The sequence below is a fragment of the Myxozyma melibiosi genome, assembly GCF_037950935.1.
Source record: "Myxozyma melibiosi strain Phaff 52-87 chromosome Unknown BZA70scaffold_12, whole genome shotgun sequence".
NCBI classification, from domain to species: domain Eukaryota; kingdom Fungi; phylum Ascomycota; class Lipomycetes; order Lipomycetales; family Lipomycetaceae; genus Myxozyma; species Myxozyma melibiosi.
The window spans coordinates 214,594-232,533 of record NW_027042926.1 but is presented as its reverse complement, the minus strand read 5'-3'; the positions used below and the strand labels follow the sequence as shown (position 1 = coordinate 232,533).

The 17,940-nt window shown below is 50.8% G+C and overlaps 5 protein-coding genes across 5 annotated transcripts; 2 read left to right on the top strand and 3 right to left on the bottom strand.

Moving 5' to 3' along the window:
* The first annotated feature begins 364 nt into the window (after positions 1-364).
* On the top strand, positions 365-1,441 carry BZA70DRAFT_283475 (uncharacterized protein). Its single transcript, XM_064913442.1, has 2 exons — positions 365-1,069; positions 1,131-1,441. Exons 1-2 carry the CDS (start codon positions 606-608, stop codon positions 1,408-1,410), a joined length of 744 nt encoding a protein of 247 aa, XP_064766379.1. The 5' UTR covers positions 365-605; the 3' UTR covers positions 1,411-1,441.
* Positions 1,442-3,823, bottom strand: BZA70DRAFT_297114 (Rec8 like protein-domain-containing protein). Its single transcript, XM_064914554.1, has 3 exons — positions 3,572-3,823; positions 3,282-3,512; positions 1,442-3,209 (listed from the first exon to the last, which is right to left on the bottom strand). Exons 1-3 carry the CDS (start codon positions 3,602-3,604, stop codon positions 1,746-1,748), a joined length of 1,728 nt encoding a protein of 575 aa, XP_064766378.1. The 5' UTR covers positions 3,605-3,823; the 3' UTR covers positions 1,442-1,745.
* Positions 3,824-8,413: 4,590 nt separating this feature from the next.
* Positions 8,414-8,991, bottom strand: BZA70DRAFT_77550 (uncharacterized protein). Its single transcript, XM_064915394.1, has one exon. It carries the CDS (start codon positions 8,817-8,819, stop codon positions 8,502-8,504), a length of 318 nt encoding a protein of 105 aa, XP_064766377.1. The 5' UTR covers positions 8,820-8,991; the 3' UTR covers positions 8,414-8,501.
* Positions 8,992-10,814: 1,823 nt separating this feature from the next.
* BZA70DRAFT_269209 (uncharacterized protein) lies at positions 10,815-12,056 on the top strand (the record flags this gene model as incomplete). The annotated part of the gene is made up of 1 exon (XM_064911204.1): positions 10,815-12,056. The coding sequence occupies one exon, from the start codon at positions 10,815-10,817 to the stop codon at positions 12,054-12,056; it is 1,242 nt and encodes a 413-aa protein (XP_064766376.1).
* Positions 12,057-13,137: 1,081 nt separating this feature from the next.
* Positions 13,138-14,259, bottom strand: BZA70DRAFT_269208 (uncharacterized protein; the record flags this gene model as incomplete). Its single annotated transcript, XM_064911203.1, has 1 exon — positions 13,138-14,259. The coding sequence occupies one exon, from the start codon at positions 14,257-14,259 to the stop codon at positions 13,138-13,140; it is 1,122 nt and encodes a 373-aa protein (XP_064766375.1).
* Between the last annotated feature and the right edge of the window lie 3,681 nt (positions 14,260-17,940).

Sequence of the window (17,940 nt, the reverse complement as noted above, 5' to 3'; positions counted from 1 at the left end):
AACATCGTAAGCATGATAGCCAGCATGCGGCCGGCAATCTGGCCACGGCGCAACTGGTGTCTGGCCTCTGTCTGCTGCTGGGCTTCGGCCTCGGCAGACTCTTCGTAGGTAGGTGCCTGCTCGGTCTCCTCGTAGGCCGGGACCTCGTCGGACTCGAGCTTGGTGTAGGCGACTTTCTCGGACATTGTTGTGATGGTGCTGAGCAAGATAACAGCGTTAGTCCAGTCCTCTCAAACTATCAATCAACATCCCAAAACTTGCGACCTACAATATAAATCGATTCAACTAATGAGAGATGGTGGACAGAAAATCTGGTAATCAGCGATAACTGAACAACAAGCGCCGATGCTGACAGCCGGCGGCGAAATACCTCAGAATGTGCTCATTGGGAGTTTCGGACTTCAGTCACGTGATATCACGTGGCTGACTGCGGCCAGTTGCCTCTTTCAAAAACTTTGGAAACGCGTCTCGACGCGAGGGGTGTCAACAATCAAGAATTGGAAGAGCAGCGACGAACGACGAGTCAAGGAGTTATATGATAATCTATTTGTTTTGTGAAGCGAAATATATACATACACGCGCTATATTTCAGTCAGAGAGAGAATATGGCGACCGACGATCGCGATGCCGAGATCGACGATCTTATCGACAACCTCGACCGCGACTACCGATTCCGCAGCGGCGCGCCCACAGCCCAACGACCAGGCAGTTCGAAAACACGCGAGTATGAGAAAGAACAAGACTTTGCGAAACTAGTGCGTCTCTGGATCTCGGAGCGGACGTGCCCGGACATCCTACCCTACGACGAACAGCTTATGAACAGTCTGACGGACCGGCTGCGCGAGCAGGTGGAGTTTATCGAGATGGCGACGGCGGATCCGGAGGTCGCGAGCCAGAGTAAGCTCAAGTTGCTGCTGGTTGAGTCGGAGTTGGAGAGAATCAAGTTTCTGGTTCGCGGGTATGTGCGGGCTAGGCTGCACAAGATTGATAAATACTACATGTATCTATCCACAGACGACTCTGACGTCCGGCAAAAGCTCTCTGTAGCTGAGCAACGCTTCGTCGTTCGGTATGTCCTCTTTTCACTTCCTCTAATCATTTTCAATCAAACTGGCACTGACACACAAAAGACGAGCAACACAGTTAAAACGGCTATACGACCAACGCTTCCTCTCCAACTTCAAGAGCACCCCCAAAATCCAGCGCCTAGACGACAACTCGCCGATCCTACAGATGGTCGACCAACCAGACCTAGACGACGTCATCTTCATCCGTGTACTGAAAGATATTCCCGGAGAGGTGGTTATCAACAAAGAAGACTCGATCGAGCTAAGGAAAGGGAATATCTATGTCTTGCCTTATATAACAATCAGGAAATTTATCGCGGCTGGAGAGGTCGAGTTTGTGTAATATATCAAGTTAATAAACCATACACTGAGAACTAATATCGCTGACTATATATTCCGGTCTTACAGCAAGAAAGTAGAACAAACAAACAAAACAGAATTAACCAAACGTATAAACGGCAACCCAGTAACAAGCCTAATAATACAATCACTAACTGATATAAAAATACAAGCATAAATCCATCGACTGTCTAGAGGTTAACCAGATAACAGAAGATGTCTTGACAAAAGAGCACATAACAGCCAGCTAGAATACAAACACCCCAATCATCTGACCCAAAGCAAGCAGAATTTGTGATGACTGCATCACTTTTTTCTCCTCCGTCATCTTTCAGTGATCTAAGCCACTACCTGCGACGGCGCGACCTCGGTATTCGCGTCAATCCAGTCGTTGCCAAACAACGCATCCTTCGCCGAGATATCGATGAGTCCGTACGGGTTCTTCTGCTCAACCTCAATCGCGTCCTTCGTGGCCAAAACCAAGGTCTCAAAGAACAGCTTGACCGCCTTGCTTCGTGGCTTGTCAACCGTCAGAGACTGGAAGTCAACCTTGTCTTGGTTAGACAGCTCGCTGACAAGGACCGCAACTGCCTCCTTGGTATTCCGCGAAATACCGTTAACGGCTTGAGTGCTAGGCATCTCTTCCTCCTCCTCAGCGGCAGCATCAACCGCCTCAGTACCCTCTGCATTGATATCTCCGGAAGAGAACGGGTCAGCAAGATCGAGTTCTAGACCGTCGTCTTCACGAGGAAGTTCAATGTCGTCCTGAGGAAGATCAAAGCGAGAGTCGATAACCGGAACATCCTCGTAGGCATACATATCCTCTTCCTCTACTACAATTCTGTTTTCCTCCATATGAGCTCTCTTGGGGCTTTGATCCTCCTCGGCATCCTCCCCATCGTTCGACGACTTTCTCTTGCGGGGAGTGTTAGGTAGCAGCTCAGGCTCCAAGATCTTGCTGAGGGCCTCGTTCATAAACGTAGGCTTGAAAATCAAATCAAAGACACCCTGGCTCTCGTAGCTCTCAATAAGGGTGACAGTGTCACGAGAGTAGGGAAGTGTAGGATACGTCTTGAGAATACCAGTACGGTTCTCTTGCATGTCCTTGATGTAGGCGCCTCTGAGCTCGGTAGCGGTATCGATTTTAACCCTGTGTTGACGAGGTGCGCGTTTCTGAGTCGGTGCTCGCTCCTGATCAGCATCAGCAACCAGCAGATCATCATCCTGTCTCATACTGGGCATTTCCATCTCCGACATATCCATGTCTTCGAGGCGAGGAGCCCGGTCAACATCTGCCATTTCGGGCTCTTCCTCGGGAGGAAGTAAGGGCTCGTCGCCGAGCTCCAACGCATAATCCTCAAGCTGATCAGGGTTGACTTCGTTGTCTCTACCGATTTCGATACTCATATCCAACGGAATATCCTCATCCATCGCATTATCGTCGTTGATCTCCGGCAACTGGTTCTGCCCCTCAGAAGTCTCCAAGTACTCGCCCGTGTCAAGCACAAGGTCGTCGTCGCCCATGTTTTCCAGCTCATCCTCAATGTTATTCCCTCTCGCATATTCAATCGAGTCTTGCAGCTCGGGTAGTGTAATTTCCTCGGCAGCTAACGTGTGCGCGCCCGAGGCGGCCGCGGTCGCACCGGATGGCTCAGCAAAGGGATCGGCGGCATTGAGACCGAGAATCGCCGACGGATCAGGGTTCAGTAGGTCGAGATCGGTGATAGTGTTGGGAAGAGTAAGCTGCTGGGGGTTCGCTGCAGTTGCGCTGGCTGTGAGATCGACGTTTCCCTTGCTGAAGGTCTATCAGGATGGAAATTAAATGTTAGCGTCAAGTCCCCCTTCGACATCCCATGAGTGACCACGAATACTCACCATTCGCAATTTTATAAGCGCCTCGTTACAGTCGTCAAGTAAATACTTGGCCTTGCGACCGTAAATTCTGACAACACCAAGCAGAAGCTGGCCCGACAGTCTGAGTGCCATAGGCGCAACATCTTGACCCACGATCGCGCCTACTGACTTTTCGATACTGGCTTGCAGGTATTGCGCTTTCGACAGTTTCCGCTCAAGATTAGCAGCTAGCCATACACGAGCTAGAGGTCCCTATCACAAGAAAGCGGTTAGTATCTCTCATGAACTGCTGATAAGTGAAAGGTACATACCTTCTTCAGGAGAAGAGTCTCAGAATAAAACATCGCGCTCTATTGTTTGTTATCACTGGTAAACAGAAGACTTTATATAATTCAGATCAGTACTGATTCTAAACGTCCACCGAGTAGTGTGAATAAAAGCAAAAAGAGACTGCAAATTTCCACGGCGACGTTAGAACAGCTGTGAAGTGAAGCGAGAGAGGGCGCGGGAGCTTGCCGTTGTGGAATGTAAACAAGGTGGCTGGCTCACCACACTGACGCGGTAACCGCTTGGGTTTGCGCAGTTATGCTGTGCCGCGGGGTTTCGTGTTTAGAGCTGCAATGCAAACCGTTGTGCTGCAGTTATGCTTTGATTATGTAAGCACGACCTGCAATGTCCCAATTCGCGTGCTGGACATCTTCCAGTTTAACTCCATCAAGAAGTTGCGGACTGTCTATATTTGCTTTCAGCTTCCGGTCGTCTTGAGTAGTGTTTACGGTCAAATGTTTACAACCTTCCATGTCGGCCAGTGGCATCTCTCGGCGGAGTGGGAGTACCCGTCACGAGCATACGAGTAGCATCAGACGCGACGTGACCGGATGGGACGCGACCGAATGGCGGAAGCTGAATCTGCTCTCCATCTCATATGAGATTGCTTCTCATAAGTTCTGGTATAGTGTAATAGCTTTAGTGTTGATGTTATTTACCCAGAGGTGCTGCTATTGAATGCGTGCTTTCTTGGTATCCTGTGATTGAAGTCTTCGGTTCACGTATCTGACGAACCGCACACCCGTTAGCCAACTCAACATCTCGCAATTCCGCCACCGTCAACTATCGCGCTCCCAACAGCAAAGCAGTCTACGACGGCTACTCGCTTAGCGGATCAAAGTAGTTCCAAATCAGACATCCTGTGAACAATGGGGTGTATCCCGAGATGACGGGCATTCAGTTGCCTAAATAGGTATACACTCGCAGAGCGTTGCGCGTTTTAGCTGCTGTCACTGTCAATAGAGCTGTCTCAGACATCATTCGCTTTATTTCGCAATTTTTTTTCCTCGTTTCTGTTGGATGGCGCCTGTCGAAATGATAGCCGGAGGCTCATGGTATTGACATGCTGTCTTTGGCAGAGTGAATGAGTCAATTTCGTCATTGTTACTGCTTATCTGTGATTTCCGATTTATACACACCGTTTACTACTGCGGTCTGAGAGCGACATATAATGCGGAGGTACAGCTTGAACAAATAGAGAAATGAAAATGCGCGGGTTTTCGGAGATGTATTTTGTACGTGCTCAGAAAAAGCAGGCGATATTTTTTCAAGATAACAATCAACCAAAACTTTCACCGGAATCAAAAACAAATGTTTTCGGACGACAGTACCGAGAGACAGCGGGAGCGGAAAAGAGCCAACGGTTTCTTTCGTATACGGCGGCGATATGATATCTGAATAAATTTCGGGATTGCGCGCAGTCGTGGATTTCTTTTTTCTGTTCAAGAACAGTTGGTCGTGTCTGCTCACAATCTTATTTTTGTTTTTCCCGTTTGGGAAAGAAGAGGAAAGAACCGGAGCGTTGATAAGGATTATTTTTCTTTTGTTATTGTCCTTGTTGTTACCAATCCGTAGTAAACTATAGTTAGACGGAGAAGATTGAATATCGTTTGTAATGTATCAAATCCATTATTCCTTCTTAGAATGTTGGGCGACCAATAACTATCAGCTCTATATCGAAATTCCCACACATTGCGTTATCAAGTCCAACTTGCAGCAAAGGAGTAGTGAAAGTTAGTAGTATGGCAATCTGAAAATTTTTTTCGAGAGTTTAGCTAGATCTTTACCTTTTCTCTGACTTCTTCACTTTCTGCTGTGTATCAAGGTTGGTTAGTAATTGCCATTTTTGCTAAATGGAAACTCTCCTGATGATTGATAATTGGGACTTCAAGAATAAGTTTGCTAGCGCTGTGTAAGCAGGTAGTCCAGTTTTCTTACTCAGTTGATGCAGCGGTAGCGGCGGCGGCGGCGGACTGCAGGAGCCTGCTGCAACTGAAAGAAGATGTGAAGTCATATAGCGGGCAGTGACCGGCTTATTTGGTTATTTAACAAAGAAAGAAAGATATCCCTCGCCCCTGCCGCGCCAGTGAAACATTCGATACCCAGCTAGAGAAGATTCCAGAGCCACGGCTCGAACAAAAATCAAACCAGGTAAATAATTAGATAAATAAGTAAAATTCATAGATCGAAGGGTGCGGATTTACGGCGGGTGGGAATAAATTATGGTGATCTTGGAGGAGGGGATAATTATCGCTTTTTTGTCTCAGCTTGAACTCTCACTATCAGGGATGGAAAGAAATCTGATATCTTTTACTGAATGAGCGCAAATCACGAAGCATTAGAACAGAGTGAATAATCGGACTTACAGAGAGAGATATTACGAGTCTATTACGCGTCAGCAGAGCAAGAAAGAAGAACGGGGAACCGTGACTGACAATCCATTAGTTATCCAAAACAGTATAATTATCCTCTTATGCTTTCTGTTCTTATGCTTTTGTTCTACTCTGCAGTAGCTCATGGTGTTCGTGTAGACACCTATCAAATCATCAAGAAATATGACACAGCAGAAAGCTAATCCTCCTGCGGGATGTGTCTGTCACACTGAAACGGGAAAAGCGTAAACTTGTTTGCCTCGCTGCTGCTCACACCGGCAGCACTAGCAGAAACTCAAGAGCTGCCTACGACGGCCTGCCGAGTCCTACGCATGGCACCGAAAAGAGGAGTATTAATGCCTGCCATTGTGTCAAACAGAATGTCAAATAAGACGAAAACAGGCAAAAGCGAGAGGGGCTATGCGGGTTTTCGGTGTCGGGGAATCACGTAACTAGTGAGAAGCCGGCGGTGGAGAGGACCGGGCAAGGAGCATACGTACGTACGGTCGGTCGCTAGGCTAACACAACCAGATCGCCCGCAGATCTTATATCGAACTTCGCAACGGCTGCCTGATCGTGTACTCGAATATTAAACCAGAGGGAGGCCTCTGCGGCGCTCTTGGTTCCTGGATATATAGCATCACTCCCAACGGCGGCTTAACCGATGGTGGATAGGGCCTATCTGGCTCTTCTCTCGCAGCGCAGTACAGTGGCTGCAGCAGCGTCAACCGCCCAGCATGGTCCTCCCCGCCCCCCCAAGTTTCTCGAGCGCAGGTGCAGCATTGGAGAAAGCAGCCGTGAAAATCTTATTTGCAGCCCTGCGGTTTCAAGTAGTAGCAGCTTTTTGTTAACTTTAATAGCGTTAGAGTTGTGCGGGTCTAGTTCTAAGCGGTCTTACTTTCGGAGGGCCCCGGCCGCGAGATTAGGATTTGTGTTTTTTTCGAATTCTAATCCGTGGTGGGTGGGTGGCAGGTACGGCAAACGAGGGCGGAGGAGCAGGAGCAGCCAGCAGGCTCTTCCAAGATGAATTGGCTTTTCTCAATGGCCTGGGCACCCTCCGGAAAACGGGAAGAGGGTCCTCCCGGGTCTCTCTCGGTATGCCCGCTCAATCACTTCTTAGTCTTGGCCTGCTGCGTTATAAATCTGACAGATGTGGTTTTTCAAAAAGACCCGGTACCGACAAACACGAATAAAAGCGCGATTGTGACTACAGACTACCATTGGTTTGAGCCATAGAACATGATATACATGAATATGAAAGCGCGTATGCAACCACAACGGTCTCTGGATGTTGATGAGATTGTAGTCGTAGCGCAGATCAGCAGAGAGCGCAGACAAAGACTGTGTTTAACGAGAACGATAGCCGAGGCGTACGGAGCTAGGGAACAGATCACAGGGGCTGATAACGAGATCATTGCAGAAAACTGGGAGCGAGGAGGCTGGGCCCACCAAAGCCTGATCACCACTTCACGACCACAGACCCCACCCAATTGTGCGCCTCCTCACCTCCAGAACTTTGCAGGATAGCCATCCGCTTCTTTCTAGTTAATGTTTTCCGGTGATTTGAAAGGCGACCAACGACAGCTCCCGACTAGAGAACCGACTTGTAGGTACGGACACCTGGTATGAAACTCCGACGGTAGCAGTCGGCTGGCGGCCTAAACCTACTTTCTCTCGCCCATTAAGCTCCGCAGGGCCCCATCCGGGTTGTTGGGTCCCTGACAAGTCAGATGAGAAATCGGTGCACGAAGGTTATCCGTACGCACATCTACGCGCCCTGATGGTAAACAAAGGTCATCACCACTTTTGTACGAAAAAGCACTGCTGCGAGAAGTCACTTACTGCCTCGTCGGTGGATCATTGATCAACAGAGATTAACATGATCGCTTTTCTGATTGCAATTGCAGACAGAAGCAGCTATTGTAGAAGGCCCAGAACTCTACTCGACCTCGCTCGTGTCCGACGTCCTGCAATAAAACTAAAAATGATGAAAATCATCAAACAGACAGACAGACAGAGAGAGACAGGCGGGCATCCAGCGACTGAGCTTCGAGCCGGGGAAAAAGGAAAAGTCTATTGTCGTGAGCGAGTCTCAACCTCGTGCGCAAATTGAGCGTCCAGAGTCGCCAGACGTCAGACGAAGCAGGTTAGCAGAGGCAGTTAATCTGTCATGCAGCGCTGATCAGGAGGACGAGGGGATACGATAGGCTAAGTAAAATAACCCAGACGGCTTATCAGTGAGCGTGGCGTGCTGCTGATGCTCTTACTCTTGCTCTTACTCTGTTTCTTACTCCACGCGACAGGGAACAACTCAAAGTACTGAGGGAGAGGGAGGGCCGACGACGTTAGAGTTGTAAATCGTGACATCCGTTTCTTGAGTTGACGTATGCTTGCTTAGTGCGGACGACGTAGCGCGACGGTTGTCCTCCGTCCGAACCAAAAAGGATTAGGAATATCAGCCTGAAGAAGCTGATTTCTCTGCACGATCGAAATGGAAGGAAGGACAGAACAAAGTGTGGGTGCATTGCTTTATAGAAGTCGCCTAGTTTAGATAATCGATATGGAGAAGCCAAGGAACCAGCGCGGTAGCGAGAGACGAGACGAGGCGAGCCGAGCCGACCCTGATTATCGGGCGATGGGGGAGGGGGTGGAGCGCGCGGCCTGGCTGGGAGAGCACCGCGCGGCCTGGCTGGGAGAGCACCGGCCAGTTTGCTCTAGTACACGAGAGAGAGACCGGGTTTAAGCAGCCCGCCCAAGGCTGTGGATGCGTGCAGTCTGCTCCGGTCACCAGGCATATAAGAGGAAAATCGAGAGCTAGCCAGCAGAGATCAGCAGATGTTATTCTAATAATTTGTAGCATGTTGGTGATAGATCAGGACAAGAGGTGGGATGGAGGAGTTAGGAAGGCTGGCCGGGATCCCGAGTGTTGGATAGTCTGAAGCACTACTCCGAAGAGAAAAGCAAGCCCAGCCTGTTCCTGCAGTAGGAGGAAGAGGAGGGCGATGTGGTTGGAAAGGTTTAAGAGGTGAGGAAAAGGCGGCGTAGGCTCTTCGTCAGTTCGCGCCGCTCGTCGCCGCAGCTGCCGGCAGGAAATGAAAAAGATGGTTTTCATGGAGTTTGATTAGCGGAAATACGGTTATGACACATCATTTTTTCTCTCTTCCACGAAGACGACGATGGCGGCGATCGCTGAGAGGTATGATAAATAGCATGTAGAAGAAAAGAACGGTCTGGCACACTGCGCACGGTATTCGAGCACGACGAGCATCTTTACTCCCGAGGCCGGGGTCTGGTAGTCCCCCATTGACTTGAGCTACAGTGAAAGAATCGGCAGGCTAGCTTGTCCAATCTGTCGGACCGCGTGCAAAAGCTAATGTTGCCTGACAATAAGTCAACTGATTGATTTACTAGTTGATTGCTGTCTAGAGGTATTGCTGCGTACTGACGCCAAAGTGGCAGCGGCTGCGCTCTGCAGGGTCGCTCTTAGTCTTGCTGGTAGTAGAAGAGAAGATATGCTGGAGGCGGGGTCTGTTTATTAACTGATGGTAATCCTTGTGCATTTTTTGTAGAATATGCGTGGCTACTAGTTTCAGGTAGAAGAAGAAGAAAAAAAGGAGATATTCTACGCGGTGTTCATCTTAATGAAACGAATTAATAATTACCGCCGGGCCTACACCTCGAATCGAAGACTAGCATCAAGCTGCTGCTGCTGCTGCTGCTGCCGCCGGTCTTTGCTTTTTGCTTTTTGTCCTGCCTGCAGCATTAGTCGTCGTATCCAGCAGCGGCAATCGTGTGAGTTTACTCGCTCGCTGCTGAAACGAGGATACGATAGAGAGCAGAGCAGATCGCTTACACGGCGGTCTCTAAATTCATTCCATTTCTTGTTCTTTTTCTTTTTTCGGAGTGTTTCCCGGGTTTAATTACAAACCACAGGGTGCTCAAATTTACCTACTCTTGTGTTTTTAATAAAAAAGTGATCAGAGCAGCGCAGGAGCACGGCGCTCCGAGGAAGAGTCGGCGGCGGGTACGGTCAAAATCTACGCAGGTTCTTGTGTCTCAGGGTCTCGCTCAAATTTAGGGTCCAAGCGCGTCGCTGAGTAGATAAAAGATCCCTAACCCAATGAGTCACATCGAACCTTAATAACGGTCTTTTAGCTCTGGTTCAGCCTTGCATTCCACAGACTCCCCTTGCTTCACCATACTCGCAGGCTTCCAGGTTCATGCCGGGCAGGGGACGAGCAGGCTTGAGATTAGGCTTGGTTTCGTGTTCAAAATCCGTGCTTCTTCGGCTTCTTTTTTTTTCTCTCATGCCTGGTTTCGAATTAATTCAGGTGTTTGATTCTCCTTTGTGAATTGCAATACGCGTCTGTTTGATAGTCATCTCAAGACCGCTCTGCGTTGTTTTCCGCAGCCGGCAGGTCTCGTCTCCCAAACAAACAATTCTACGCGTTCTCTACTCAGATCTCATCATAATCCTACAACGCTACGCGTAGACAGGAAAGCGGACTGCAACCAGAAAAACGGGTACCGAATCTCAGACCTGAGGCGGCGCAGGGGGCGGGTCGCTTCGTACCTCTGGAAACCCAAATTACTGGGTTTGTGTTCAGGTACAGCCTTTTTTCCGCTCCTCTAGTTCTGGTTCGCACCCCCCTCGGCCCCTTCTCTCAGGCCCCGCCCCCTTCAATTTTACCTCGTCCACCATGGCCCGAGCCAAAATATACCAATTGCTCTCTGGTATAAATAATAGCCGTGTGCGCCTCTTCCCTTCCCTCTCATCATCAGCTTCCACCTCTCTTCACTGCTTCTCTTGACCACTCCTCTCCTTCGCATCTTCTTCCTCCCCTACACTATTACAATGTTCATCGACTTGCGGCAACTGGCAGCTGCCACCCTTGCTCTGGCTTCTCTTGCATCTGCTGCTCCTCTGGAGGAGCGCGGTCTCTTTGGCTCTGCATCAAGCTCATTCGTCGCGCAGCGACAGTTCACCATCCCCTCCGTCTCTGGCGACAGATTCTCGTACCAAGTCTCAGACTCCTACCGCATCTCCGGCAGCTGCAAGCACGACCACCTGAAGGTCTCGAGCCACTCCGACAAAGGCAAGCTGAGCGATCCCGACAGTCCGTGGGTGATTCACCGTGATCTGCCCACGATCTGCCCGATCGGCAAGTACTTCTTCTGGTTCTTTGACGACTCGTTCGCGTACAAGTCCGACGGCACATTTGTCGGCGCGGCGTCCAACTCGGTCGTCGTTAGCAGAGACTCGTCCAACCCTGCTTCGGTCGAGGAGATCTCGATTGAGCACGACGGCACGGTCGTGGTCGCGATCCCATGGACTGACGAGGAGAAGGAGACCCAGTACGATGATGACCGCTACGCGCTCTGGGCGTTCGGACCCTGCGTCCCCATCGACGACTCGCATGCCTCGCAGGTCTGGTCGATTGTCAAGTTTGCCAACTCGTCGTACTCCGAGACCGTTGGTTACACCGTTGCCGACTACTCGATCAGCGATGGCGCGCTCGAGGTCACTCGCCGCGAGGTTACCTCCATGACTACGACTACCTACCCCTACGGCGCGTTTGCCTCGCTCTTGGTCAACAACGTCGTCTACATGTACGCACTCGACTCCACTTACTCTGACAAGTACGACGTCCACCTTGCGTCTGTTCCCCGGGCGACGATCTACGACACCTCGACCTGGAGCTACTACGACGGCGGCAGCGACAGCTGGTCGAGCAGCCCTCCCGATGCGACCAAGCGCAACAAGGACAAGGCCGTCTTCACCGGTGAGATGCCGTTCTCGACCGGCTCGATGTTCTACTCCAAGTACCACAACGCCTACGTCCTTGTCTTCTTCACCAACTGGGCCGACTCCAAGTTCTACGCCATCACTTCGCAGTCCCCGGCCGGTCCCTGGAACACGACCGCCACCTTCCTGTACGAGACCGAGGCCGGCAGCAACGGATACAACTACGGTGGCCAGGCTGCTCCGGTTGTCGAGGACGGCACCACGATCGGCAAGAAGATTGTTGTGTCGTACACTTACCAGGACAACGACAGCAACTGGTACGGCAAGGCCGAGACAGTCGAGTTTGAATAAATTCCTGTCTTTTGTTTTTGTTTGCTATGATGAATTATAATGATGTGTTTCTGCTTGTTTTATCTGTTGTATTGTTTGGGTCTCATGATGCCTGTTCTTTGCTATAGAGAGGGAAAAAATAGTACCGCCGTCTGGGTTTTCTTTTGATTTTAGTTTGATTTGATTTTACGGCGATAGTATCTGTTTATGTTTCACGACTGTATTATTATCTTCTTCCTCATAAGCTGTTGCACTGAAATGGAATGATCTGAACATCTTAGAAAGAAAGGAAGCTGATTGTGAGTTGATCTCGGTTAGCGGAGTGGATTTGAATTGATCCCTGGCTTCAGAAGAATGCTCTGTGCGCTCGTTTCACCTTCCTGCCTCGTTGTCCGAATTATGTTGTATGATATCAATAATACTGATATAGACAATAAAAGCAGATAAAATGACTCAAGCATTTGATGTGCAATTAAACATGAAGACTGAATAGGGAACTGCAGCAATAGAAGTACAATGTATGACTGATGAGCCAACCCCTTGTGTTCAAATAAACATCTCGTGCGCGTGCGTGCGCCGAACACGATGCACGGTACTTTCCTCTCATTCACCAGATCCCAGTCCTGAGCAGGACGTGTTCGCGTTGTTTTACTGATTGGATTGTCGAGTTACATATACTATTCACTGTTTCTTGTTCTTTATCCAGTCTACGCGTACAATCAAGGACGAGCGACGCGAAAGAACGCGTAAATAAACGCGTCAATATATTCCTGAAAAAACTCTAAACCAGCGCGCGCCTCGTGTACGGGTCTGAAACCGCGCCGCCGGTTCAAGTGCGAGCCAGGGCCCGGCGGAAGAAGAAAAGTAAAATGACGATAAGGTGGTGCCGTGGTCGGAGATTTGATGAGGTTTCAGTTTAATCAGACGAAAGTGAATAGGAAAATAAAAGAAAAGAAAAGAGATGGGCGGTCATTCTTGTGGTGATATAGCGAGGAATCAAGGAGTGTGTTTCAACTGCTTAATCTCTTATTACTTCTCTATTATCTTCTCCACATTTTCTCTATCATTCTTTCCAATCACCACTATATCCAAAGATCGTAGACTACACAATAGTGCAAGACCGGTTCGCCATGCGCTGCTCCTCATAGAATACACTCGCCTCAACCCTGCGCTCCTCAAACACGTCCTCGAGCCACGAGTTCACCAGCGTTCGATCGACCGTCACCCGCGCAGACGTGCTATGTCTGATCATCCACTCTCCAGGGTACTTTTCCTCTTCCGGCGACATCCTGATCGACCGCCCTGGCTCGTCGGCCTCAGACTCGAGCTGTCGCAGCGCGTCGTCGACCGTCGTCTCTGTCGTGTTGATGCCCATGTATGCTAGATCAAACGCAATCACCGGATCGAGCTTCGACACCCGCGCCTGGTAGACCTTCTCGATCGTCGTGCACTCGCTGTTGCGCATGTAGTAGCTCACATCCACGTACTCGGGCAGATCATCCAGCGTCTCGTACTCTTGATGATACGGCACGTCCACCAAGATCACCATATCGACCCGCTCCGGTTCCTCGTCCTGCGGCGGAATCAAAAACGCTCTCGCGCTCTCCCGCAGCTGATCCCCATCATCCGAATAACCCACCAGCAAGATCGCCGCCCAGACCGGCCGCGAAACACTCAGCATGTCGTCCACGAGCCCGAGCACCTGGTCTGGCCGGATCCACTCGTTGCCGTCGCCGTGCTTGATCGAGTACACGATCGGACTGCCGGTGTAGACCCTGTACTGCAAGTCATGCTGCGCCGCTGCGTTTGCGTTCGCCAGAATCGCAGTCTTCAACCGCTCCGCCAGCCGCGAGCCGGCCTGGTGCACGCGCCCGGTGTTGTTCAGCACAAGACCCTGTATCCGATCATCCAGCACGACACGCACGCCCTCAAACAGGTAGTGTCCGTTCATCATCACGTTGTGCCCGCTGCACACTGTGTCCTTGATCTGCCGGTACAGTTGCTTCGAGCCAACGATGTGCACCTGCCGCGGCACCTCGGCTACGATCTCGCTCAGAGGCGTGATCACCTCCCGCAGATCAATCATTGTATACAGAATCCGCTCCGACACCTCGTAGCCTGGGTAGTACTCCACCGCCCGCGCCTGGGCAATCTTCAGATTCAGCGGTCCGTTGGTCGCATTCGACCGCGGAAGCTCGAGCAATTTTTTCTTGTCTTCTGCCATCTTGCTTCCTTATCGTATATCTAATTGCCTTCACACATGAATTAGCAACCCCGCGTTCGCAACAAACCCCACAGCCCACTCACTCTCCCATACCTCTATCTTTGCCCGGTACTGCTCATACCAGTAGCTAGCTTTCGATCCTAGTACTGTATCACTCTTTGACAGCTGTTCGCTTTCCTATCGCTTTCACTGATCGTTTTGACAGCTGCGACGTCCTCCGCCCTTGCTTCAGATCGTCGGTTCCTCGGTGTACCCTAACCTGATGTCAGATCTTCTAGCCGCCAGACAAAGAGTTCAAAGAGCTCCGGCAAATTTTCTTTCTTTTACTGTTATTCACTTCTGGTTGTTGTGTGGCAATTTCTTTTGTACTTATGACTTAGTGTCTCTATTGTAAGAAGCATAATGTATATTTCCTGTAAAGACATAAACAGTCCGGTGAAGCATATCCCGAATGTTTCTAAGGAATCAGCAAAACACAAACTCGAAGCAGCAGGAGCAAATGTATTCAAGAGATATCATTTCGGCATTTTACCTCAGTCTCCATACTCCGAATTCCAACAAAGTCAAAGACATAGACATATATCAAAAAGTAAATAAAACGAGAAGTATTAAGTACATAATTAGAGATTATACCAATTATCAAACAAGCAAAGCAAATCCAGATCCGTTTCCATATTCCTTAACGCCAGTCCTTCATATCCAAACACCCTCGTTTCTTTTGTAACTCCGCTCGATCATCCGCCTTTTTTCATTTCCATTTCCACGCCTAAACAAACGTAAACGTATCGCTATCGTTCACAATCTCGACCGGCATCTCGTAGCACCGCTGGTACACATCCAGCGTAAACATCGGATCAAACAACCACGCGCCGCCGCAGATTTCGAACGCGTCCAAGTCCGTGTTGCCGCCTTCGAGCGAGGTCTTGCGGATCATTTGCAGGACAGCGAGCACGTGCTCGCACGGCAGGCCGTTCTTGCTCCATGCCATACACGAGCAGTGGCGGAGGTTGAGATCGACGACGACGTCGGTCGCGGGTTCTGTTGATGTCGCGGCGGACTCGATATCTCCGGGAGGTTGGCGCAGCGCCACGTCCGAGGAGGTTTCATGAGGGATTTTGTCTTCGGTGAATCCTGCAGCTCTAAGCATCGCCTGCAGCTCCTGTGCATATTCCGCGTACTTAAAATCTACCTCCTGGGGCTCAGCGCAGGAGCTCGTCCCTGAGGCTTCAGCGCCAAGTTCGTCCGTGACATCCTCCAACGTGACCAGCGGGAACCTCATTGTCCCATCCGCAGACGAGCTCGGCCCTTCAACCCGCATATTCTCTCCGATCCGCACGCGAAAAATCGAGCCCGAAGTAGTGCTCTCAACCCGTAACACGCGCGACTTCATCCGCTGCAACGCACTCGTCACCAGATTCCGCACGTACTCGGTCACGACTTGCTCGGGGTGTTGCTTGGCGTATTCGATCGCGCGCTGCCGCCGGGACTCAAAAAGCTTCGCCAGGCCCATGGAGACTGCAGGACCCATCATGTACGATGATCTGAACGCGACCGTGCTCTGATCTTTCCGGATGAAATCCGCAGGTAGTAGCCGACCTTGCACGCGCACCGGCTGGTGAGTGACAAACTCCCACTCCACAATCATGCGGAGCAAGTTTGCGTCCATGACGCCGCGTCGGTTTCCAGGAAACATCGACTCTGCCCATTCGACCGGAGGATACCGCGTCAGAAGCCAGTCGCGCTGCGAAGCCGTGAGTCCGTGCTCGAGAATGTTGTAGAACGAAGCTTCCGTGTAGGCGTACGCCGCGCGCGTCACGGTCTCGGCTTCGCGGCGGCCGTATTTGGTGTTGACTTGGGTGTAGAGGTAATGAAGGCATAGAGAGTGTCTTGGAGCGTTTTCAGGAAACACGCGGGCGACGCCTTCTGCCGCGCCGCCTTGTTTGTTTGAGACAAAGATGATATTGCGGACAAAATCGCATACTTCGGCGGCGGTCCACGTAGGCCGGTTACCACATAAGAACTTGACGAGCGCAACACGCAAGTTATTGAGAAACCAGTCCCAAGTGTCAGGCAGGACTAGCCGCAAGACCGCGAACGCGATCGGGACCATGTTGTCCTCCGCATCTCGCGCGGCGGCCACCATCCACATCACGTCATCGTTCTGGACCTTGTGTTCCTGAAGATCTAGAACGATGACCTGGCGACAGTGAAGGAAGGCGTTGAGAGCGGCGCTGTAGGTCCAAAACATGCGGCGGAAGTTGCATTGTGAAGGATCAGGAAGCAAAGCTCCGCGGCCGACGGGATCCCAGAGCTCGCAGGATGCGTGCGAGAACTGGTCGCGTTGATCTAGAAGCGCGCAGAAGCGGTCGGTGGCGTCGGTGACTGGGATGCAGTTTGCCCGGTTGCTGAGCAGTCTGAGGGCGACCTCGCGCGCTCGCCAGGCCTGCTTGTAGGTGACGGTGACGCCGTGGGTGGATCGTAGGCGAGCGATGAGATCGGACGGCGAGATGTTGCGGTCGACGAGGACCGCCGGCAGGATGCGGCGAGCGATCCACTGCGAGGAAGCAACGCCGGCGGACTCATCGCGCTGACGGTAGCACGTATGCAGTGGCCGGTAGACTTTGATGACGAACGGTGCACCGGGGCGGGCGCAAGAGGCGTGGAGATACCAAGAGCAGGAGGGCTCTTTGCAGCGAACGGTGTAGCGAGAGTAGTTTGATTTGAGACAATAGAACGACCAGCCGTCGCGGATCGAGGCAGTTTTGATGATGTCCTTGATCTCGCTGCGGGAGGCATAGCACTGCGAGACCGCGAGGGAGTTGATGGAGGGCGGATGCGAGAGCGTCGGAGGATCCATCTCAGGCTCGGCGCCGAACTGATCGAATGTAACTGGAGAACAGCATTTGTCGTCGTCTTCTTGACAACTCGGTTCCGACATTATTTAAACGGAGGTGGCGTAGTGGAATTAGAGGAGCTCGGAGCAGTTCTCGTGAATGGACAGTTTGGCTTAATTCCGCGACATTTGGCGGACAGGCGCCCAGATGCAGATCATCTGCTTAGTCAGAGTGATTATGTAAGATGGCTTATGTGATGGGCTACTAATAGTTGATATCGAGGTACTTGTACCGATGCGGCGCGGTCCGGATCCGCCTGCTCGACGACGGCAGAAATTACCTCGAACTGCGGACCTGTGATTTTCTGCTACTCCTGGAAAGACTGAGATTAGTGCACCGCCATCTCTGGTCTGTTTTCGTGCTGGCTTTAGTTTTTTCCTTGGCCCCGGGTCCCTCTTCTGTTTTAGATTGTTTTGCAAATTGTGATCCGCAGGGAAGAGGAAGGGAAAGAAAAGGAGGATTTCGCGCAAGAAGAGCCGGCGGACGTAGTATTCTCTGCTGGCTTCGATTCTGATTCTATGGCTCGCTCGACCAGATTCTCTGAGCCATATGTGCTTCTATAATCTAGTAGAACAGTTTATAACTTCTACGCACGTCTATCAGGTTATTTAACCATCATGCTTATAAAGAAGAAAGAGCAAGTATATACAGCGCAATCTATCGATAGCAATTTAGTCGGGGAGGCAGGGCTGTAACCGCTTGCGGCCCTCGATCGAACTAAAGTGTTTACCGTTTCCTGTTTCCGAATCCGAGAAACGTCGTCTATATATGCGATGTGGGTGCGTGG